This window comes from Falco cherrug, chromosome 4 (genome assembly GCF_023634085.1).
Source record: "Falco cherrug isolate bFalChe1 chromosome 4, bFalChe1.pri, whole genome shotgun sequence".
Classification (NCBI taxonomy): Eukaryota; Metazoa; Chordata; class Aves; order Falconiformes; family Falconidae; genus Falco; species Falco cherrug.
The window spans coordinates 54,004,055-54,028,622 of record NC_073700.1 but is presented as its reverse complement, the minus strand read 5'-3'; the positions used below and the strand labels follow the sequence as shown (position 1 = coordinate 54,028,622).

Here is a 24,568-nt window from a genome sequence, read left to right as displayed (position 1 = left end):
ATCACTGCAAAAAGGACAGCAACAACTCTTAGCTATTGCGAGTAACACAGCATGGAGAAAGGGAAACCATACCTTGTGCGCAGCTCCTCGACCTGCGATTCTAGAGGCAACTTAGAAAGCTGGGCTACAGAGAGCTCCTGTCTATCACTCGCATTCACGGTGAGTCTTGAGTGACTCACAGGCTGGCCTGCAGATTTAATCACAAAATGGCATTTTAGTAAATCAAACACCAATTTTCACTTGGTAGCACACTGAGTAAATCTCAGCAAACAGTGAATAAACACTAAGGAATCTGTTAAGTTCTCTGTTTATCCATGAAAATTCTGTAAATATATAAGACAGACTTTTATTTATCCTCTTTTCAGCAAAATGAAAACATGATGAGTTTGCATTTCAGGGCTAAATGCAGTAATATGTGTGCCTTCCTATTTAGAGAAGAAAAAAATTAATCCAAAATATTTAAGTGGGCAAACTAATAGGAACAGTTGAAAAGGATTATTTTGATGTTTATCTTGTCGTTGTGTTTCACTTAAGATTATGACAGCTGTTGCTTCCTAAATGCCTGTGATAAAAATTGCATGTGGCACACACTGAAACAGCTTTTGTAAAGCACTTTGATCCTCAGCATAAACACAACACAGGTTAAATGCAGTAAAGCGCTTAAATGTGTACTTCAAACTAAGGTTCTAAATGAGGAATGCTTTCCTAAATAAAGGTCTACCCAAAACATGCAGCATTGCTCCTGTGATTTCAAAGGGACACAAAAACATTTCTCAGGGTTATAGAGAGAATACAATTCAAATTTACTGCTGGGATTGGAGAAGCAAAACACCTGTGACTGACCAGTGAACCCCTACAATGGAAGAAGGCTCAGAGAAGACAGGCAAGGATGACGGGCTCAGGAAGCTCAGAAAGGAATGTAGGAAGTGACCACAGCTTTCGTAGGGGATGCTGAACTCATCCCAACACCACGGAGACTGGAGGGTGATGTTTACAGCTGACTCCGTTGAGTAAATGTAAATGGCCTTCCCTAATCCATAGAGCACCACCTACCTGAGCCAGCCAGACAAACGTGACTGGAGTGTATACGTGGTTCAGTCCAACACAGAGTATAAACAAAAAATCCACCAAAATGATCTTTAAAGAAAACAGCGGGCTTGAGCTGGCTTCAACCCCCATATTCCTTCCTGGCAACTGGGGACACCCAGCATTGTGACAGTGAACATCTAGGCTGGTAATGGGGGTCATATTTGTGTTGCGATTCAACTGTACATTGTAATTGCTGTATCGTGCTGAATTGTGATTTCAGTACATTGCTGTATCACTTTTCCAAATTAAAGTCGCATGTAACATCAAACATCTTCAAGTAAGTAAATTTGGTATTAAAACACTAAACCCTCCTCATCTGGAACATCTAAAAGAACCAGGGCAGAAAGTATTGAACTCTGAGAAAAACATATGAGAAGAAAAGGCTATGTTGTATAACCAAGAAATGCTTTTGATCATGAGGTTGTCGTGTTTTACCAGGCTTGGGAGAACCTGTTGTTACTTACCTGTTCTCCTCTGGGGTTATTCTTTGCTAATTTTAAATTTGGGTAAGACAGAAAAAACCCAAAAACCTAAAAGCCTGAATAATTTTAAAACACAACTGGGCTGTTTCTAGCTATTCAGCATCATTATCTATTTCCCTTGAATTGAAGAGACTAGAAACATTAGATTAGCAATTAGATCAGCTCTCTCCAATTTTGCACTTTCAGAAAGAAAAGAAAATATTATGTTAATTAGCGGGTTCTCTAGTCTCTATTTTATATTCAAGCTTTTCATTCCTTCTTATTTCCCCAACTATATGGCATGAAAGCATTTTGATAACCTACATGCTCAGCTGAAGAGGTATATCACAGACTTGTAGACTTGTTTCTTGCACAAAATCCAGAGAGTCTGGGCACATCACAAGGGGCTGAGCTCTTTTCAAAGAAGGATGGTGAAATAGATTGTTACCTCCTCATCTTAACAGACTTAGAGCGGATTTCATCTTATTACTCTTACTGCCAATCCTTTTCTACATTTGCTTTTAGTTCTTATGCGGACGAGACTAATGAACTCAATATTTAGTAAGAAGGAACCTGTCACACCGCTAAGAACAGCCTGCTTCCTCTGGCTATGAAATGCCGATCTCCCAGAGGTGAGTTACCAAACTGTTACTACTGACCAAAATGGCTTAGGACCTGGAAAGTTTATCACCATATCTCTGAGGTTGCCAGGAAAGCTAAGTGGAGCACATGTATGATAACGGAACAGCACATCACTACATTGCACTACCAGGTTGTATGAAAGTCTGAGCACTCAAAAAATCCATTAAATTCTCCTCTAGAAGACAGCACCAAAATGCTCCCATACTATTGAAAGGCATGGAGTCAGTCAAAAGTGTACCATTGAGAGCTGCATTCCCAGAACTCTCACCTGGATACTACCTGTCCCTACAAATATCCTGATTTCTTCCTCTGAGAATCTGCAGAACCATATGAGTATTCCAAAGCCTCTCACTTTCAAACCCTCCCGGAAATCACAAAGGATATACCACAATACCATTTTTGTGAGGCCCAGCACTGCTCTCTTAACAAGATGAATGTCCTATATCCTAAAGGCCAATGGCTGCAGCACTTTGTTTCCAAGCACTAGGCTTCTATTAGGATCCGAGTCTTTTTGCACTACTTTTTCTGCTGTCAGGCTCTCAGTGAACACAGGTAAGACAGCTCTAAAAGTCTGTGCTCAAAGAAAAACACATGAGAATGAGTCAGTGTTGTGTGGGAGCCCTTTGTAAGGACACAACAGTTCTGTGCTAAGGAGTGGACCCACATTACAGAGGGGAGCAGGTGTGAAGCAATCATTCAGTCCTCATTCAGGATAAAGGCTCCTCTGAGTCCTGTTCCTGTATACCCAGTCTTCTCACCATGCTGGATGAGTGAACAGCAGTGCTCCCCTTGAGGTCCTGAGCACCGTGTAGATGTTACACCAGAGACCCTAGCTCTCCTGCACAAATCGAGATCACAGTGAACAACCACATGTGATTTCTTGCATCACAGTCCTGCTCCAGGGAGAACTGATTGTCTCTCTACAATGGGAAATGCAAAGAAATGCAATGCAGTTACAGTGGTGTTTCTTACCTCAGTCTGACCCATGCCTAAGAAGAAAGAAGACGCCAGTGCAGGTGGAAAAGGAGGTGAATGCTTATACAGGCCATAGTGCTCAGTACAGATCAGCTCAAAGAAGCTGATGAGGTAGCATTAGTACACACCGTAGTGTCGGCTGGAGTAATGATGGAGAGCCATGCCATGCACCTGCTGAGCTGTAGGGCAGTCCCCCTACAGCCCAAGATCATGCGTTTCAGCGTGGGGCAGGCCAAGAGCTTGTACAAGCTCTCTGATGAGGCTTATGATCTCTCTACTCACCCTAACTCAACCCGACACCATCCCAATATCTGCCAAATTGAAATTCCTATTCCTACTGTTCGAGTCCTGGCATTTAAAGTCTTTTTACTTTATGAAAATACACATAAAAAGGGAAACCACTGGAAAAGTTTCCATAAGAATATGTGCCATTTTATTAGTTTAGACACTTTACAGAATCAGAGTCCTTAAGCAATAAAAGGATCTGATCAAGGAAATAAAAATTTAACATCCACCATGAATTCTCCTCCTTTAACTATGCTAGTGAGGCTTTCATATTTATAGCAGGAGATTATCATGTTCATGGGATAATAAATTACACCAGATCTAATTACTTCATCACCAGCAATAGTTTTTCATAGACACTGACAGGCCTTAAATTGGGATGCGTCCTTTAATTCTGTTCTTAACCTTCAGATGAATCTGTCAGCCAGAAGTGCAAAGGGGAAACAGCAGTGGGCTTGGTGGCAAACCCAGAGCAGTGTCAAGTTTTTTTCTGTAGACTGTCATGCCATGAAAACAACATATTGCAAAAGTCCTGGTCCCACTTAAATCTGTGGCAAAATCCTCTTGAATTAAGCGGGGCCAGGATTTTATCTTCTGTACTGGTCCACTGGCCTGAGTAAATCCGAATTGCCATGTGTAAGGTCAATCATTTGTGTAGGCTTGACAGATCAAAGTCCAACTGTTGTTGCTGTCTATTAACCACAGAGGTAGAATGGGGGACATAGTTGTAGATAAGGACTCCACCTCACCTGTTTTGCTCCTCAGGGGAAGTTTCTGTGCACCTGTGTTCCTCCCTGGATCCATCTGCAGTTTTTCAAGCTGCTGTTCCAAAATGACACGTCGCCGCCTCTCTTCCTGAAGCCTTTTCTCAGCTTTCAAGACTTTATTGCTGCCTTCCTCCACCCTCATAGGCAAAAAAAAAAAAAAAAAAAAAAGTTCAGCTTACTTATGTCATGACTATTAAGGATCAACGAGTCTCGATATTGAATCCTTCTTCATGCTGCATAGATCCCAACAGAGGGAAAAGGAGAATTTTCCGTGCATTCAAAGGCAGAAATCCCACTGCAATTGTTCCAGATGACATCCTCTAAATTTGCAAAACAGAATAAAATAATGAATACAGTTGCAAATAATGGGTTCGTTAATGGAGGTTGCCTAGATCCCTAAACACTGGCTGCTTGTGTGAATTTACCACTCAGATGAGCAGGCAAGCTGCAGATTGCTGAGAAGAGATCTTTTATTAGAGGAATAATAAACTGCATTTTTTAAACACTCTGGAAAAACTTTGGAGGGAAAATAGTTTATAAAAACGCTGTCTAGCATTTAGCTGTTTTGCGTCAGTTATCTGAAAGTAAGAAAAGAAACTTGATGTTGCTTTTAATAAACTTGGCCATTAGACACTACCGCAGAAGAAAGTGAGTGGAAAAGAAACTGATGGTTCACTCTGCAGTACAGTATGGAAGAGGAAATTCCCTCTCTATTTACTCTGCACAATATCTTAGAAAATTAACAGCACAAATGTTATGTGTACCCACAGATGCAGCCAGCAGTGCATCTCATGTGGGGCAGTGCCTGATACCAAATGATTTAAAGTGAGAGAGAAACCTGAAATAACTCACTGCATTGTATAAAGCAGAGTAAAAGAATTTCCTTCTTGACCCCACAAGTGACAGCTATTACTTTCTGAATCAAGAGACCTGATTACTTATTTCCCTCCTAGCTGGCATAACTAAAGAAATATTACAACTATAATAAAATTAAATCACTGTCTTAAAAAATCTAGCTACAGGCAAGACTCTGACCTCCTGTGGTAGTGAATTCCTAGGCTGGTGACATGCTATGAGAAACATTTCGCTCAGTGGTTCTGAATTCGCTAAACTTGCATTTGACCAGGTTCCTCTGTTAAAATGAATAACTTAAACTAAAATGTTCCTCTAGCTCTCCCCCTTCCTCCAGCAGGGCCAATCCTACAATTCGTTTACAACAGAATCTTCTGACAGTATATACTGCTCTGCAGAAAGTGACTGTGAAACACAGCCCTAAATTCTGGCAGCTGCTGTAGAGAAATTCCACTCCTGTAACCATTCCCAGTGGTCTTCTCTTGACTTAAGCATTATATGTGTTACTTGAGCTTTGCTGACCCACACTCCAGCAGGGGAAGGGAAGAGGAGGAATGCCTGATTTTTTTTAACACATATTCATGTTGAAATATGACTGGATGCTCTATTATCCTGGGGTCTTCCAGGAGTTATTGCACACAATCCACAAAATTTACTTTACCTGCAGGAACTCTTGATAACTCATGGTAACTGCGGAGCTGCTGAATCATCAGTCTACGGTACATTTTACAAGCAGCTGTGCATTTCGTTGACTCTGTGTTCTTCATTATCCCATATTTCTGATGGCCCTATTTCAGCTACCACTCACACCTCCATCTTTATCTAATTGCATAGCTCTATTAAAGTCACTGGGCTTACAAACAGGAATAAGATTCTCCCAGTGTATTTTCCCAGGATTTAGCCCTTAAAAGCACCTCTACCACAGTTATAAAAAAAATTATTTTTCTCACTGCAATTAATTGTATGGGACAAAAGTTAGTCAAGTGAGAAATTATAACTATTGTAAAATAAAGCAAGCAAGCAAGCAAGCAAATAGTGCCTATTGTATTCAAAAGCACACAGACACAAGTATATCTTCCTAAAACTGGAATACAGGTTTGGGAATCAAATAATCAACATTCCTTAACAGGGAATAAAAGCAGTAGCTAAAAGGTGTCCAAAGATAAAAGACTTTGCTTTTCCTGCCCTCCTAAAACATAGTTAGCTTTTAACATCATCTTAAATAGAATTGAATAACAGAAGAAAAAAACCCCACTGCTATGCTCCAGTTAAACCAGAAGAAATTAATTTAGAAGAGGATATAGCAAAACTTAAAAGAATGTGAAAAGCTTTTGGAACAGAAGTCAGATTATAACTATAATTATAGTATTTGCTACTGCTGAATAATATTGCTGCCTAAATAACACCGCACATATATAAATATATGAATTCTAGTTTTATCTAGGTGCAGCAAACGTGAAGATGACACCATTTTTTCTGCCCTTTGTTCTAAAAGAAGAATAAAAAAAATGAATCATCAACTAGTCAGGGAAATTGAGCAGAAAAAAATTAAAAGCCCCTATTTAAGGAAAGGTTCACATTGGCAGCGTGTGATGGACTGTACTGCATGCTATAGACTCTCACATGTCTCAAGCACTCCTGAATCGCAGCATCCCACAAAGGACACTGGCAGAGCGAGCCACTACCTTTTCTGCAGCACAGTGACCAGTTCCAGGAGCCTGTCTTTTTCTACTTCAGCAGCCTGGCAGAGCGCCTTGTGCTCTGTGATCTGCGTCTGCAGCACTTTCAAATCCGGGCTGTCAGTGCCAGTAAGCCTAAAAGCAGCAGAAGCATAGAGAGTCCGTTTCCCATTTCACAAATGAAAGAAATGAAACAAAGACAAGATTTGAAAAACATATCAAAATACATTTGTCTGAGGACTAAGCTGGAATGCAGCGCCAGGCTCACTACCCCCCCCCAGCATCAGTCTCCATACTGCACTAAATGGAATACAAGTATTTGGAAATAAAGCCACCGTGAGTTTAATTAGAAAGGTCTTTTCCTTTGCAAGGATGCTTTCCCTTCCCATCACCCCTGAAAACAAACTTCCACCTCTGATCAATTCGCTATCACCAACTCTCCTCCCATTGCTACTGCCAAAGTAAAAGAAGTCTATATGTGGGTTCTCTGAAGTGCTACACTAAGCTATTAAACGGCATGGTATTGATTTTCTCGCACTGAAAGGCTTCAGGCAGCATTAGTATAATGGCCGCTCTTGTGCCTAATATGTGATGAAAGGAAGGGGCAGTTTTCCCATGGATCCCATTATTATTTACTTCATTACTTCTCTAACCTCTCTGCATAGCAGTATTCAGGAATATCTGCTTTAGAGCAAAAAGCAGGAGAAATCTTGACAGTTCGGGGTGAAAAGGGAAAAATGGGATTTATGGGGCATAAAACTAGCAATCATTAAAAAAATTAAGATAGCAAGATGTTAGAGCCTGTGTCAGAGCTCTTTGGCAGCATCAGGTAGAACGGATGGTGAAAGTAGCTGTTCATTACAGAAACAAGGCAGACAAGGATAAGGCTTGCCAGCAGCTTGCGGAGCAGTGCAGGAAACCTCCCTTGTTTATGATGATGTTTCTACACATACCTTCCAGGTGTGATGTTATTCCTGAGAAGGGAAGGCTTAGTAGCTGCCGACTCTACAAGTGTATGGCCCATCTTGGACACTGTGCTGAGAGGAAGAAAGCTTTGTTAAGCACTGAGTTCTGCAGAGGGCAGTCCTCCAAGAACTCCAGTCACTTTTCAACATCTGTTTTCATGCTGCCTTGTAGGGAAAAGACTCCCCGAGCCTCCTAAGTGGGCATCACACAGGCCCTGCATACACAACAGCTCAGCTTGCTCCCCAGTTCCCAAACATGCTGCAAAAACACCTTGTGTCTCCAACGTATGAAAACTACAACTCATTGTTTGATCTCTGTGCTTCTGGGGATACTTTGCTGGTAATCCAGACCGGCACTGTGGGGCTCTGTGTCAGAGAGTAGCCACACAGCAACTCAGGAGCAGGAATAGCTCTCGACCCTGCCTGGCTCACACCGACCACGCAGCCACTGCTGCTGTGTTTCCTCACAGGCACTGCCTTGGACCCTCGCACACAGCGCTCTCATCTTACACCTTCACCCAAGGGTGAGAGACAAGCACATGTTACTGTGTCTGGCTGATGGGGTTTGCACATTGCATGCTTTCATAACCAAATGAACCCCTGTTCTACAAGATGTACAGCTTTTATTTCCAAATGCTTTTTTAAAATATACTTTATATAGTTTTCTGAACCCTTATGCTTTGCGGAGAGCCTCAGGAAGACCTGTCAGGCTTACTGTTGCAAGAGGAGGAGTTACCAGTAACACCAGAGTATTGCTTCCAGTCTGGGTGAGTTTTATGCATAATGATATGTGTGCTAGGGACATAAAATTCTAGTGTGTGTTTGTTTTCCGAATTTGAATGCAGCTGCCTTAAGGCAAGTCCCTGTAGACTTAGCCCATGTTTCCTTGTCTTCAGGGTGCAGCTAACAGAGGATAAAGCCTTAATATTGTGGAACAGGCAGAGCTGCCTTCTAGGCTGGGAGTGGTTAATCCTAAAATCCAGTTAAGGTTGATAATAACAGAAGCGTCCCAGTCCAAAAATGCAGATTTTTACTTCGACATCTCCAAGGGGCTTTAGTTCCTATTTATAGCATTTTTCATTTCATCTTTCCTGATAGGAAAAGACGATTCACTAAAGTAAAATGGAATAGAGAGTTCATCAGCATATTAAAGTTAATGGAACGAGTGAGCCCTGCTGACCAAGTTATTAACAGCTCCTGCCATTTTCAGACTCATTCATTGCCCACCTGACATGCCAGCTATTTTCATGACAGAGCTATGTTAGCCACATATACAAGCAATAATTTATGCACTACACTTAGTGGCTTCTACAAAGCCATTACCCAACCTCATTTTCCTGCTTGCCTTCCTGCTTACCATCAGCAGACATAAGTAAAAAAGTGGATAAACACAGATTTGCTCCAGGAGAGCACAACTTCTGCAGAGTTAGAAGTGGGAGAACAAAGTCGGTCATAAGGATGTAACAACAGAGATGTAGAAACTTTCAAATTAAGGCTATTTTAACTCTACCTTGAAAACACTGAGAACTTTTCTCAGATTTTGTACTTAGATTCAGGAATACAGTTGACAATTTTATAGCCAAATTCAGTGTCTAAAGTAATGTGGTAGGTGAGTTAAAATTACACAGAAGGAATCAGTTGCAACTTTATTTTGATGAAAATTTTCCTCCTTCCTCAGAAGACCAGTCTCAAATCCTCATTGTCAATTACACTATGAACTCTTTAGCAACAAAACCAGCATTTTAACAGGAAAGGATATAATTTCCTCTGGTGCTGTGGTCTCTTTACACAGCCAGAGCAACCAGAGTCACAACCATGTAAACAAAAATTAGATTTACTGCTGTATTAAGATTAGTGTAACTTATATGGTCCTCAGTGAGGCTTTAAAAAGGGTGTTTGTTAAGAACAAACAATGTGGCACGTTTTCAATGTTTTTGAGAGTAAACCCTACTCAAAGTGTATTTATTGATTTAAATAATGCACTGGTGATTTATTGCTTACCTAAAATGGCATTTTGTATTAATTCGTCACCCTGCTTTCAGAAGTCTGCTCATTAGAAGCCCTGTTTCTCATAAGAAAGAATCACAGGCACTTAAGCTAACCACATAAACATTATCTGAGTGGAAGAAAAAGAATTAGCTGCACTACCATCATGCCAAATGTAGTAATGTCTGCAAGTCTGTATATCTTTATCTGTTCCAGGATGAAAGTCCAAGAGATAATGTGATTAGAGATTCCCATACACTGTAAACAAGCTGCCACAGCTGTTGGCGCACAGCATTTGTGGTTTGATACAATTAGCTGGGAAAACCGTGCTTCTGAATAACTCACAACAATTTTAAACATGGATATTGGGGTCTTCTTACCGAGCAGATCCAATCCTTCCAACCTGATTGCTGCCTGATGCCAGAGGCTTAAGCAGAGAAAAACCAGGATCTTCTGAGAGTTCAGAAGGTGGTGTATCAGCTCCTGAACTGTCTCCTTGATGGGCAGATTTATTCTGTTAATGTTGGAGCAGGTTATAAAACCAATTACACATTTCAAAGGAAAACAGCTGCATCAATGCTTAATCACCAGCTTATGATTTTTGCTACAAGCATGCCAGAACTTTTCATTTACAGGACCTCCTCAGAAACTTTTCTTTAGCTTCTATCCATTGGAGGATGAAAACAAAGCAAAAATCAATAAAAAGTGCAGATTCAGATGAAATCACAGGGTGCAGACAGTGTCGCTGGAGAACCCACAGTACAGCAGCACCATTATCACCACCAGCACAGTTGGTTTGTGTCCCTAACCTAAGTTTTATCTTGGGTTCAGTGCTCTAGCCCCCATTACTGAAGTATCTGACAGATTCACAATCTCAGCATAACCCTGTAGGGTTTTATGTCAATGGGAACTGGATGCCTAAATGCCCTTTAGCAAAACCTGACTGCAAATGTCAGACCACACAAGAAACCTTTGGCAAGTTAGTGGCTGCCTCTCAACTCCCATGCCTGTGCGCTGGCAGTAGTACCATCTTGCCTCTGTCAGTTGGCAACACGAGACCATGAAAGTTGAAAACATTTTTGACATAGTAGCCATAAGGGGCCAGCCTTCCAAATTCTTTCATCTGTACAATGAAATTTCCATATGCCTGAGGCCTATCAGACCTGTATCAATAGCTTGGAGATCTATGGAAGGTTTTGAAGCAGCTTGCAGTGGGAAATGAGAGTAACTTACTAAGGGTCCCATCACCCCCTAAAGGGATGTGGCTGATGTTGGCTTCACCTATGTTTCCTTGCATGCTTCTGTCAGCAGCCAAGGATGCTGAATACTGAGAAGTCCCCACTGCAGTGCAACCCTTGCTGTCTGTTATGTGACAGTCCTGACATAGAGGCACGTGCGGATGTGATTGATATTTCTGTTTTCTGCTGCTTAAACAGCTTGAAGTTAGGTACAAACAGGAAAGAAGCTTAAGAGTTACAAGAGAGAATTCCTGCTTTATCATTGCATCGGGAGAGACTGTCAGTAGGACCGGTATTAAGTGTCACAACCTAGCAACCATCTCAGATAACAAGGGAGAAGGAAGTGGAAGAGCAGATCTAAAACAATTACAAAGTGTGCTCCTCTAGTTAATTTCTTCTGACTGCCTACCTGAAGTGTGAGTTGCCTAATCTCCTCTTCCAGCTCTTGAACCTTTGCTTCTCGTTCAGCCACCATCTGTCTGAGCTTCTCTATAAGGCAGTTTTGTTGCTGAACCTCACTGTTCAAGTGCTGCCCTAGCATCTGCTGGGACTCCTTGTTCTTCTCATCCTGCTGGCTCAAGTGCTTTAAGATCTCCTGCATTTGCTTCTGCTGGATCTGATAAAATAGAAACAATGAGTGAGATCTCCACTTTTGTACACAATGATTATTAAGACCCCCTGGATGTTTTCACCTTCCAAGACAAATACCCATTTAGGAATGCCAGGGCAAACCACTGCCCTGCCAAACCCATTCCCTGGTGTAAGCACACTGATGTCACTAGTGCTACTCCAAGAATTTGATCCAATGTTTAAAGCATGAGATCAACTTGCCTTGTTCTCAGCATTTTGCACTGAAAGGACTGCACAGTACATCTACTTGCAATGCCCAGACACATGCAGCTGGGCAAGGACTCTGTCCCCACTGGTCCCTGCTTGTCATATCAAGATTTTAGTGACTTGGACGGTGCAAGTAGAAAAGACCTGAGCAACCGAGAGATTCAGTTTGCTGGCAGCTTTGCTACTGAGTGTAGCAGAAAGGAGATCAAGAGAGTCTGGCCTTTGACAAAGGTGACTTTTTCATAAATTAGATAAAAGTAAAGATGTCAATGTGCTTTCTGTGGAGTTAGAACACGATCAGATTGTGTGACAGTGGTATTAAAAGATGAGGGTAGCATGAGATGACAGCTATGAGGCTGGCTGTTTTACCAGTGGGGTTTGGAGTTTTTCTCATGCTGACAAATCTAATTCCTGTTGGATAGTTTATTCTGCAGGCCAACAAACTACAAGCAAGGTGCTTCTTTGATGTAAGGGATAAAAGCAGGTTAACCATTCCTTCTCAAGTAAACTCGCATCTTTCTGTAATAATTTCAGTGAGAATGCTCAGACTTGGCAAAAGTAACAACTGTTATTTGGCTCCTCTGTAATCTGCTTAATCTTCTGGTCAGTACCCATATTCCCCGTGGCTGCCAAGAAAGGTGAATACCAGCTTAGTCATAAGTATATCTTAGCTAAAACCTATGAACAGAAGCAAGGAAATGGAAGTGATTTGAAACCTGTGAGAAGCTGGATCAGGAAACGCAGAACTAAGCCTTCTAAAGAAGTAGTATATTTTCTAATTTTTTTTAATGATTATTATTGTAATCGGGGAAGACCATTTAGAACCATGGCAGAACAAACTGATCCTGCAATCCCATGACAGCAGCCATTTATTTCAGTGTAACTGCATCTGGAGTCTCTGATAATACTCTTTGTCTTGAAGGGGCCAAATCTTCTCAGCTCCAGCTACTGCAAATGAATGTGCACACGGCTTAGTGCCCATGGTTCAGCTTGTGTGTTTTGGGCTGTGTAAACCAACAAATGAAAGTGCAAGCATTCTAAGGAAAGTGCAGGCATTCTAAGGAAAAAAAAAATCTACAAATGAAGCTGAAAGCTGAACAGAGAATACAGTCCAGCTTCACAGGTCAGGAATGAAGCCCTTCTACCTACTAGACAATCCTATTTCAGCTTAAAGCCACTTAACTGCAGCTGGGTCACACCTGGTGCTGTCTTGCAGCCTTTTACATGAGATCTGATCCAAAATGCAGAAGGGCTTTAGCTGACTAGGAAACCTCTGGCTGTCAGTTTGATTCATCAGGCTCTTTTGTACCCTAAGGTTGCCTGCATCATCATGTCATTAAATGACATCATGTTTCATCACTTATAGAAAGAAGGCTGATCTGCAAGGGCTGGGACCAACAGTAATAGTCAGACTGTACCAGCAAGGTGTCTATGAGCTCATCGTCGTGTTTTCCTTTCTCCAGCAAGGTTATGATCTGTCCCTTCAGGGTTTTCACTTCACAGCACAATATCTTGTTCCTGGCTTTTGATGCGTCAAATTTTTTTTTCACTTCCTCGTGACTTTTTTGGAGAGCATCGTGTTCCCCAGTGAGTTTCTGTAGTGACAAAAACACATCATAGGAAATGACAGTTAAAGCCTATCACCAAGCCCCAGGTGCTTTAGTGAGCTAAAGGAATCACACATTGCCTGGCAGAATCTAAAAAATGTGACTGGCATACCATGTCAGTAGAAATTACAAATGCTATTACTTGCTGCCTGCTTGCCAGCATCAAAAAATGGTCTGCTCAGAAATACAAGTGGACTAGATTAGTGCAGTGTGTGCCAGAAGTAAGTGATAATTTTGTGTTAAAACCTGATTTGGTATGCTCCTGCTTCTTCATTCACCTCACCATTCTCCACCAAGAAACCCTCTTCCTTCCAGGTACAGGGTGGTGATGCCACACTTGTCGCTGCACTCTCCAGACTATCAAGCTGAAACAAGGTCTTCTACCATCTCATACCAGCATACCCTTCATACAGTCTCTCTGCTGCCTTCTCATCTCGCCTCATCCAGAGCGTGTGTTCTCTCTCCTCCTGATTCTTCCTTGGCTGCTGTCTTTCTATTGGCTGCCCAACATCTTAACCAGCCACAGCTGCACCTTATCTACATCGACCAACCCGCCACCCCTGAAGCCAACCCACAGTTGTATATTATCAGTGCTAATTAACCCAGCTTCATTCCACTACACACACTATCTAGTAGAAGTTGTCCTTGGCATATGCTGCTCCCTGAGCCGTGCCTTCACCTAGATGAAACTGGCCGGAGAGCACGCTAGCAGTTAAGTACTAATGGACAAGTACAGGGGAAGTTATTGTGAACAGAGCCCGAAACACAGAGGCAGAAGTAGAATCACACAGATTACAGTTATTGAGGAAAGCCTTCCCTGTGCTGTGTGCCTGTAGCTATAAATCTCCTCTTTCATTTTCATGGCCCAGAGTAAAAGGTGTGTATCACCTCATTGCTCATTCTGTTGCATGGTTAAATTGTGGTGAGAAAAGCAGCAGCTAATCAAGCTCTGGGATGGTGCCAGGTGGCCTCTACAGAAGTGAATACAGCAGAGGCACAAAGGGAGATGTGCTTTTCTAACCTGAGTGTGTGTAGCTGACCACAACTACCCACATTTCTTGTGGACACAGGTCTACATATCCTTCCCATCTCAGGGTTTACAGCATATGCCACTAGCTATAGCCTCTCTCCACTGCTAAGCACTGGATGTCTGTTTATTTTTGTAGCAGCTACATGTGATAGATGAATGGTAAGACCCATTTTCAGAATGCCTCTTAGAGGGTGTCTGGTGTCATTCTCAGCTTCATTCTGCTCAAGTGTAGAAGGCCACAGCCATACAGATATATGAGGTGTGAGGGGGATGTTTATATTTAACATTGCATGAAGAATGCACATCTGGCCCAAGGGCGAGAGGGATGCTGCACAGTTTGGAGAGCAGGGCTTCTTCCTATGTATGCCTTCAGTATAAAGCCAATACCAGCTGCATTGCAACCCAGAGCCTCTCTCCCTCTTTCCAACATCACCTATCAGCTGGCCACATTGCAGGCCAAATGGATGCATCTGACACAGCATTCATGAAGCAGAGGGGAAGCCCAAATCTTGTACCACAGAGGGATGCCTAGCCATACAAGAGTGCAATACAGACAACAAGCATGGAAACCTTTTGCTCAGTCTGTAAAGTGCAGCAGAACTTCCTCCAGCAGATCAGGTGGGTTTCTGAAATGGTCTCTGGGTAGGCTGTAACATATACCCTGAAGATAAGGCAAGTTATTACACACTATATACCCAAACAGGACTCTGTCAGCTCACAGGTTTTTACCTCCAAAGTTTCTTTCTTTTCTTTTTCCAAGTTGCGAATCTTCAGCAAGTTCTTCTCTTGGGCTGACAACTTCCTTGGATCACTAAGTGCCAGCAATTCCTCATCAATCTCACTCAGTGATGTTCTGCTCTTGTTTTGACCCAACTGATTCTCCAGCTCTCGAACCTAGGGGACAATAATGACAGCTTACCCAGAGCCTTTACCAGAAGTACAGGGGTTCAGCATCAAAGAGGACATTACCAAAGGGAGCAGCAACGCATTACGTCTTGACATTTTTGTGGTTAACTAACACAGAGCAGTATCTGTTCGTTCAAATTTAAATTTGTTAGCTGTTAACAAACATGCAGATGTCTAGGGCATCTGTGCAGGGAGGAGGTATGACACCAGACCTACAGGAGATTCAGGACACATGAAAGATCTGTGCCTTATTACAGCCACATGTGGAGGCCAGACAGATACTCCAAAGCATCTTGAATGCCACCAAACACATGTGTGGGCAACAGAATATCTTAGATCTCTTCTGAAAGGGCAGACACCCACATACATTTAAGCATCTTGGTCTTTAGCAGAATCACTGTCCAGGATGTCCACAATCAAAGGTACAGTCTAGCTAGGTACCTAGCACTGTTTTAGGTGCCCTGGGATACTGGAGACATGTATGATGCAGGATCTACAAGACATCCATGCTCCCCTGGAGAGACGGCCAGAGGTCAGAGGGACACCCTACAGCATCTTGGCTGGCATTAGACACCTATGTGTAGTCAAGTGAACTCAGCCCCTGCATCTCAGCTATTCACTACAGACTTCTTTTAAAGTCTGTAGAAGGAAATGGGCACTGCTCCAGCAGAGTTCCTCTGCCCTGCTCTGGATGTGTCTTCTAGGATAAGATGCACCTACCTCACTTTTGATCCAGTGACTGTATTTACAAGATTCCCACTGACTACAGAAGGGCCCTGGGGAGACTGGCTCAGAAAGAAATTTCTACATTATAGCAGAGTACAGTATGTGCAGTCTTCAGATGAATCCCAGCTAGGGGGTCTAATGGAAGGAAAGTGTAATTTGCTCAAGGGAAAGTAGAGGTTAACAATTTCAGTCAATCAGAGTGGGGAAAAGAAAAGAAAAAGGGGAAAAAAAAAAAAAGAGGTAATTAAACAGCAGAAAACCAGGAAAAATATGTAACAAATTGCTGGAAAGAAGTTTTAAGATGCAGACAAAACTGCCTCCCTGTCTTGAGCTGACATTTCAGCTAGACTGTGCCTTTCAGAAGATTCAAGAGTTAAAGACTTTACTGAGGTTCCTGAGGGAACAACTTGAAAATCTTATCTGGCCTCAATTCTTCCCATCTGACTTTGGGCACTGAACAAAGGTGTCTAAGTCAGAGCACAGACACTGACAGGGCTCCTTCTGTACTCAGTGGAGAGAGGCACGTTCAAAACATCCTGGGATTCTAACTAGGCTGCCATAGCTCTCCAAGGTCACTGAACTCTCTCCTTCGACACAGATGCAGAAGATTCCCAGCTTAAATACTGAAGCTTGCGTATTTGCACTAGACTAATTAACATAGTTTGCAGGAACTCTGAAAGACCCTGCACATATCAACATATATTTAAAATTTAACTCCCCACCACCACACACACAGTCCACCCACCTCAAAAAACTACTACAGAATTACTAGAAAGTGTTTTATTCTAACAGTTACTTTCTTATAGAAAAGACTGGCCGTGTAGTTGCAGTAAACACTGTACCGGGACACACCTTATAAGCAAGTATAGATGTTAGGAATTACTTAATGAAGACTAACAAAATCTTTACCTTAAACTGAGGTAATATCTATACTTAGAAAGAACATCCCAGCACCCAGCTTACATGGCACCATGCAGGGTCTTAACTCACCTTGCTTTGGAGAACAAGAATTTGCTGGGCTCGTCCACGCCAGCTGCCAGAATTGGTCAAGAGATTTTGAATATTCACATCTTCCCCGACTTCATTTGCTAAAAGCTATGAAAAAGGGATTAACATCAGAAATAAGGCCAGGCTTAAACACATGTGCTGGGGAAAGCAGAGGGAAAGCTGCTCTCTCTAGCAGTAAACACAAAACACTGTTATCTGCACATAGCGGCCTGCATCTGATATTCAGTATCTCATGTGTTGTAAGCTCTTTCAGATCATTATTACAATATAGATTGTTGGTGGGTAGGAGGAGTTTGGCTAACATGAATCGTTTTACTTGTTGAGGTAGGTAATTCAGTGATAGATTTGAATATTATTCTTTGCTTTTTTAAAAATAGGAATCCATGTTTTCCTGCTTGCCATAAGGAGTGTCAAATTGTACTGTTTAGCTGTATAGCCAAGTGTCAAACTGTGCTACTTTTGCAAAAAAAGAGGATTTCAAATTCATCACCAAGGTTTACTAAGCATTACTAACAGTTTTCAACATATGTAATTATTTTTGATACAATGAATACTTAACCAGATCTTAAACAGGAACAGAGCAGAGATATTGTCTTAATACACACCCTTGCAATCAGAGATTAAGCCAATCTGTCTTGCACAATTCTGACACAGCCATATTAACAAGAGCTAAAGTTAGTATGAAGAGCATTTAAATTATTTATAAAAAGGTCAGCAGAGTTCTATTTTTAGGACCATATTCTCTACTCTGATCTGCATTGCAGCTCTCCTATGCAAAGTAATGAAACAGAGCACATAGTAATGCTTCAAAATCCATGATGAATCAAAGAGGAAAAGGTTACTCTGGATGTCACTCCAACAAACTGTTTAAATGTGCTTTAGTTCAAGCACAGTCTTTAATCCCATTGACTTCCATGGGACTGAAGCCTACATTAAAAGTAAATACATAATTAAATGTTTTGGAAAGGAAGAATGGGCCTGAATGTATGCTTCAAGTCAATCACAAACCTATTTTGCTGAACCAGGACTTCCAAACCTTAAAGAATCTGTACCCATCATAGCTATAGAAATAACAGACACAGTCATTCAGCTATGGTGGCAGAGCATAAATCCGTGTGTCCATGTGCATACCCTTCCAATGCAACCACTGCATGCACACCTTTTCTTACCTCCTTAACGTTCACTGGATATATAATACTTTATTGGAGGCTAATCAAAGCTCAAAAGAAAAGAAGCCTCCTGATTTCACAAGCATATACCTCTTGCACAGGATCCCAGCCACACACTGCATCCTGCAACAGTACCTTTTGGATCATTCTCAGTTCCTGTTTTGTAGATTGGAGTTGGTTACGATACTCTATCACTTTAAAGTTGGCTGTGGTTAATTTTTCTTGCAACGCTTTCACCTCTGGACTTTCAGCCTTCGAAGAGAAGAATGTACTTGTTAAGAACAGAATCCTCAGCAAAAACCCAAAGCGATTCAGATCCACAGATTCATCAGGATCACTGAATCCCCTCCCAGACCCATGCCTTCCCTAAGGTTGGGGGTATAGGGGAGATATAAACAGAGCAGTTTGGTCACAAAACTAGTGACAGGGATACACCCTTGTCATAAGGAAACGGCTGTGCAACAGAAGAGAACTAAGTATCAGCTTCTGATTTCCTCTCTTCAATTACAATTCATACCAAGTTTCCTTCCGTCATCTTCAGAGTTGATTGCTCGATTCTTGCATCACCACCAAGAGAACGTATTTTTTCTACAGCTGTCTGTAGCTGGAAAAAATAGTTATTATAGAATGAATACAGTGAAAATTATACCTCCGTGCAATATTAATTAGCAAAAAAAGTTACATCATGGACATTTATTTACTCTAGAAAAAAAGACTCTTTCATTGTCCCTTTTTTTTAAACAGAATCAGTAGGAAAGCATAAATTTTTTTCCTGAAATGCTTCCCAAAGAAGCATGTGTTATTTTACTGTGAAATACCTTCACTGAAAATGCCTCTGAGTTGCTGAGATGGGGTAAGTTATCCAGACTTCTGGGGGATTTTGTCACCATAGGTTTATAAAATAAGTGTTTATATACATAAACGCAAATCCAGTACAGTACAGGATATTTCATAAAAAACACAGTTTTACTCAGCAGAAGAATGTAAAAGGAGAAACAACTACCTAACGCCCTATAGCTGCAATTTAGTAATAATGTTAAGGCTCTTCTTTAGCTGGTAGCTCTAAAGAAGCATTTCTCAACCCGTGAAGAACAGGTCTCCCTTATTGCTTGCCACAGCAAAGGCAGGCAGACACAGAGCTGCTCCTGCTCCGAACCATGTCCTGTGCTAAGGTTGCAAAGACTTCTTACTGGACGGAAGCGCAATGAATTTGGAGCTGGAAAAGGCCAGGAAATGTTGCTTCAAAGGGCTGAGACTTCATTCTTTGAGGTGGGTGGAAAATCTTGATTATTTCTGAACAAAAGAAATCTCTAAGGAATAGCTTCTTCATTAAAGTGATATCTGGGGAAACACAGAGTGTAACTTGGAGCCAGCTTCAATGTCACCCTTTCCTTGGAAGCAAATCAATGGTTAGGCCACCCTTTCTCTTCAGCTCATACACTTTCAGTCAATGGACTGAGAATGAGAAATTTCAGCTGCATTGGCAGCTTCTAGGTCTAATTCTAAGGAAGCTGTCTGTAAACATCCGTTTGCAGACTTTGTTTACATGTATCACCCTTTGCTAAGTGATTGCTCAATGGCCACACCTCCTTTTGTTTGTGGGAACATAGTCATGTTAAAACACTTCTGATTTACACATATTTCAGTTTTCATACAAGCAAAGAGCAAATATTTATGTAAAATAACAGTGTTTTCTACTGCTGAAAGTGCATACTGTGATGCATTTGTAAGGTGCCAACACCACAATTAATTTTGCAGATATTAAGGCATCTATCTAGAAGTAGGCATAGGTATGTGACTAAACTCACAAATCAAGACGTTCCTTGTTTTCAGTGTGGGTATCTGTACAAAGAAAAAATACACTCAGGGAAGCCTAACTTTCAGCTCTCTACATTACATCAAATGAATGGACTGACTGCAGACTCTGTTTTGTTGCCCACCCACAGCTGTCCAGTCCCACTCAAGGCATCTGAAGGTATTCAGCAGGCCTTCAGCTGCTGCACCAGGACTGCCAGTCCTGTCACATCTAACAGCCCTGCAGGGGCATCCGAGATGTCAAGTGGCATCTCAGACTGAACTTTCACACTTATATGTTGGCAACTGAATGGCACTTTAGGTGTCTTGGTTCTTTCTACAATCTATGGAAAAAGATGAGTGTGTCTAGACAGTGATCCAGCTTAGCTTAAGAGTTACTAAAGAGATGTGAATCACTGCAGGTTCCTGTCTGTGACAGCTCTTCTCTTTCATCATTCAACATTTTTCATAGATACCTCCCACTGTCAAACGTTGCTTTAATTTTACCCGTCTTTTCCATCTTCCTATAGTCCTACCAACCAAGTACAATCCAGAAACGCAGCCAGTGACCATTAGTTTAGAGAAGAGCCTCCCCAAATGAAGTTGTGAGAAAATACAAATGACTGATCAGGGCATGGTTCCAGTCGGGTTCACGCTGTGGTTCACCTTTACCTCAGATGGGACAGGTCGTTGTGTTTGGTTCTGATTTTGATGGTGCTGGTATCTAAAGAAAGATTAATATATATCTAAAGTGTCCATCTCTGCTTTGACCAAAAATTATTGCACCTTGAACATGTCTGTTTGCTTTGAGTTTGATTTCCTTTCCTGAAGCGTCTGCAGTCCTTTCTTTGGGGTCAATATCTGACGATATTTTAAGTTTCTGTTTGAATAATAGTCATTACGCTTCTGCAGTAGGGGGTTATAACCAAGCTGATTTTTCTTGAAATTATTCATGGCTTGCTACCCTACTTGTGTGATTCTGTGAGTCCCCAGCTACCCCTGGTATTTCTTAGCCAGCCTGCCAACTGTTTGACAAGATCTCTCTGACCAGAACACTCTGGATTTATGCAGGAGGTCTCAAAAATTTAATCTACCATTTCTTGATCTTTCAGGTAACTGGGGTACAATTCAGATAGATGCATGACTCATGATAGTAACTGACTGTGAAAGATGGGAGTCAAAATGCATCTGTCAGCATGATAAACATTACTGATCTATTTAAATGATGTCTTCTAGGGAAGCAAAATGCAGGAAAAAAGCATTAAAAATTATTCAAATTTTACCAGTATTGTGTAAGGAAGAGCAATAGTAGCCAACGAACAAAGTAAACATTGACATCAGGGCATCTAATTTGCATTTCAGCAGTCACTTGAGTAGAATTATTCCTGTGAAAGGTTAGCACATAAAAAAGTTATACTACACCAGAAAAATGAATTTGCCTGAGTGAAGATTTGCTGTCTTATGTGATATTGCTTGTTACTGTCTCAGTTCTGGAAGAATAGAGTGCTAATTAATTACTGGTATAAATAAGGTGGGAAAGACAGACAATGTTATGAAATTTGCTCCTCCTCACAAAAACAACAACAAAAAAAATCAGAAAAATATCATTGCCATACTGCTAGAAAAGCCTCTGTGCTTCAAATACAAGTGAAAATTCCTAAATGCTATTTCATAAATCTTTCGCTTATTGTAACTTATGGGTATCCTTTCCTAGCTCCTCCTTTCTGCAAAGGTGAAAACAGCTGAGGGCACACATCCCTCTCTCCTATCATGGACAGAAATTACAAGAACTCAAAGCAAGTGTGGATGTAAGAGCAAATTCAAAAAGGGATCATGAATCAAATTTTCTACAAATCCTCTAGCCCAAAAATTGGATTTCTATGTTTTAGCACATAAAAAGAAAATAAGAAAAATGGCTCACTTCTCTCTCCAGCTCTTTGACTTTGTTATTCAGTTGCTTCACTTTGGCTTTTTCACTCTCAGTCTCAGCCATTATCTCACGATTCTTTTTGGCCAATTCAACTATTTTAGTAGCTGCAACATCTCCAGCTAAACCAGACGTCCCTGCAAAGTATACATAAAAGCAAAGGACATATCTTACAGGCAAGATTCAGAATAGATGATGCTTTTGTTCTCTGTCCAGTGCACAATGTACTTTTATTGTCTAATCCATTACTCTCAGAGCTGTGCCAGGCACTGAAATGAACAAGTGAGGGAAAAGAGGCATCAGTGATTCCAGCTGGATTGCTTGGTCCTTTGAGTCAGCATCACATTATAGCTAGCAAAGCCATTCTACACTTAAGCAACAGCCACATGTCAGAAGGCCACAAGGGTGGTCGTACAGCATTACTACATAGAAAGGGTAGAGGTGTTTCCTCTTCACTGCTGTAAAGGACAGTTATCAACAGGGTTTTGTGGCATATTACAGAAAAAGACAACACTATTTTTGCTGGTTGTTTACTGCTGGAGGAATTGCTGAAACAGAGGTGCAAACTTTTCTAGACATCTGTCCTAAAAGGTCAGGCACACTATTACAGTTGTGTCCTATATAACATCCAGGAAATTTCACTGTGCCTATTTATATGTCCCTTGTGATAATACACGGAGCCTTACTGTATTACTCTTCTAACTGCTCCTTTAAACAGACAATTCATTCACCTCCTTATCAGAGAGGCTTTGATTAGTGTCACAAATAAAGTAATCCACAGGACTGGCTTGTGTGTCACTTCACTTTTGTTAACATCCCATAGGTGAAGAAAAGTTCTCACTCAAGTGCAAAATCAATATAATTGCATACAATGTCCACAGAAACCTCTACCTCAGCAATGAATATCAGCCTGCAATAACAAATCCTTGGTGGGATATACAAAGTTCGAACTCATCTGCTGTCATTCTTTTTAACACTTTCATCCTCCTTGAGTGCTCTGAAGTAATGATTTTCTGCTGGTACCTGTGAAGATTCTTCAAAAACCAGGGTGAAATGCAAAGATGACAGATCAATCAAGTCAATTCTGAGTCCCATAAAACCCCTGGAGACATTAAAGGGGCTATGCAGAATACAGCCAAGAATAGAATATATCACTATTTTAAAACCTTGTAGAGAATATTATTTTTAAAAGTATTTCCATTTTTCTCGCTCCTTTATCTGTGTTGCCCCTCTTATCGAGAGGTTACTTTTTCCTTAGTTTTCATGATAAATAACAGCTGCTAAGGATCACAGTAAGTACTAAACTAACCAAAAGCCAGGCTGGTGCTTCCATGTGATGGTCTTCAAATGCACGGCACACATTTAATCAAAGCTTTTAATTCCCAAGCATTGTAGGCAAGTCTCTTGCCACAACGCAGACAGGGAAGACAGAGGCATGGGGCAAACTGCTGCAAGCTAGCATAGCAGTCAGCCAGAGAAGCTGAAGCAGGACATCTGGCTCCTGGTCCTGACCCAGTAGTAGTAACTGATCATCACTTCTACATACAAGCTACAGATAGTTTGTAAGAATTAAGATGTAATTGAAGTGTTATTTAGTTCTGCCTATGGCTGGTTTCCCCCTTCTCTACTAGCCTGGTCATCACGGCTGACCTGAACAACAGTGGCACCCAGTGGAAGAGGTGCATCCTGCACAGTTCAGTTTCCAAAGGACACCCAAGCCACTTCAGAAGCTGGACTTTGCATTCGGCCAGCATCCTGCATGTGCCCTACTCTGGCAAACAAAAGGAGCCTGAATAAGGAATTTAACACTACATAGCAGAGAAAGCTGCAACATTGCTGTTTGATATTAACAGAAAGTTTTCCAAAATATGATTTCTATGAATCATCATTTTTTTGTGCCAATAATAGCAAGTTTGCAGATGATGTGTGAGGAACAGAGATCACTGTGTACCCCAAAAGAGCATTATACTTCTTTTAAGGGACATGACAATTATTAGTAACAATATTTTGCACCTCCGGTCTGACCTGTCTGACTACCAGTGGTCGTAATAGTATATAGCATTATAAAATACTATTATAAATAATTGTATTCAAATTTTGCATCTCATGAAACCGAAGGAAAGAGTAAGGCACAGACCTTAAAGCGCACATGCCATTCCCTGTGTAAGTGCTATCATGCCAAACCATTGTGAGGAACTTTCCTCTGCAAATAAAGCAATGAGACTCCTCACACGGGAGAGACATCAATGCTTAGCAAACTCTGCAAATGCAAAGCAGTGTCAGCTTAGACCCTTGCAAGTTTATGCAGCAACTCTGAAGTGTTGACTAAATCTATACCCAGGTGACTAAGTATTTTCAGAGTTCAAAGTCCAGTGATTTCAGTGCTGTTGTAAATTACTGCAAGCTCAACAAAACAAACCTCTCAGCTGAGAATTCTGATTCTTCCTAGCAGAAGCTTATTACAGGAGTGGAAACAAATCTAACCACAGTATGACTGAAATACTCCTTTTTAGCATAGAGCAGGTAAAGAGATGCACACGAATATTTCACTGCCAGGAGCTCACAACAAATCTTCTTACCTCTATTGTCATGAGCATCACGCAAACTAACATAGTGAGAATACAA

At 41.3% G+C, this 24,568-nt stretch overlaps 1 protein-coding gene across 1 annotated transcript in view; it reads right to left on the bottom strand.

Moving 5' to 3' along the window:
* Positions 1-24,568, bottom strand: part of CCDC13 (coiled-coil domain containing 13) — a 36,134-nt gene that overhangs the window by 4,957 nt on the left and 6,609 nt on the right. The window contains exons 5-16 of the mRNA XM_055709958.1: positions 21,938-22,080; positions 18,740-18,826; positions 18,358-18,474; positions 17,036-17,140; positions 15,143-15,307; positions 13,195-13,371; positions 11,349-11,555; positions 10,082-10,215; positions 7,704-7,787; positions 6,757-6,885; positions 4,202-4,356; positions 73-187 (exon numbers count right to left, since the gene is read on the bottom strand). Of these exons, the coding sequence (XP_055565933.1) occupies positions 73-187; positions 4,202-4,356; positions 6,757-6,885; positions 7,704-7,787; positions 10,082-10,215; positions 11,349-11,555; positions 13,195-13,371; positions 15,143-15,307; positions 17,036-17,140; positions 18,358-18,474; positions 18,740-18,826; positions 21,938-22,080 (1,618 nt within the window). The remainder of the gene's footprint in view (positions 1-72; positions 188-4,201; positions 4,357-6,756; positions 6,886-7,703; positions 7,788-10,081; positions 10,216-11,348; positions 11,556-13,194; positions 13,372-15,142; positions 15,308-17,035; positions 17,141-18,357; positions 18,475-18,739; positions 18,827-21,937; positions 22,081-24,568) is intronic.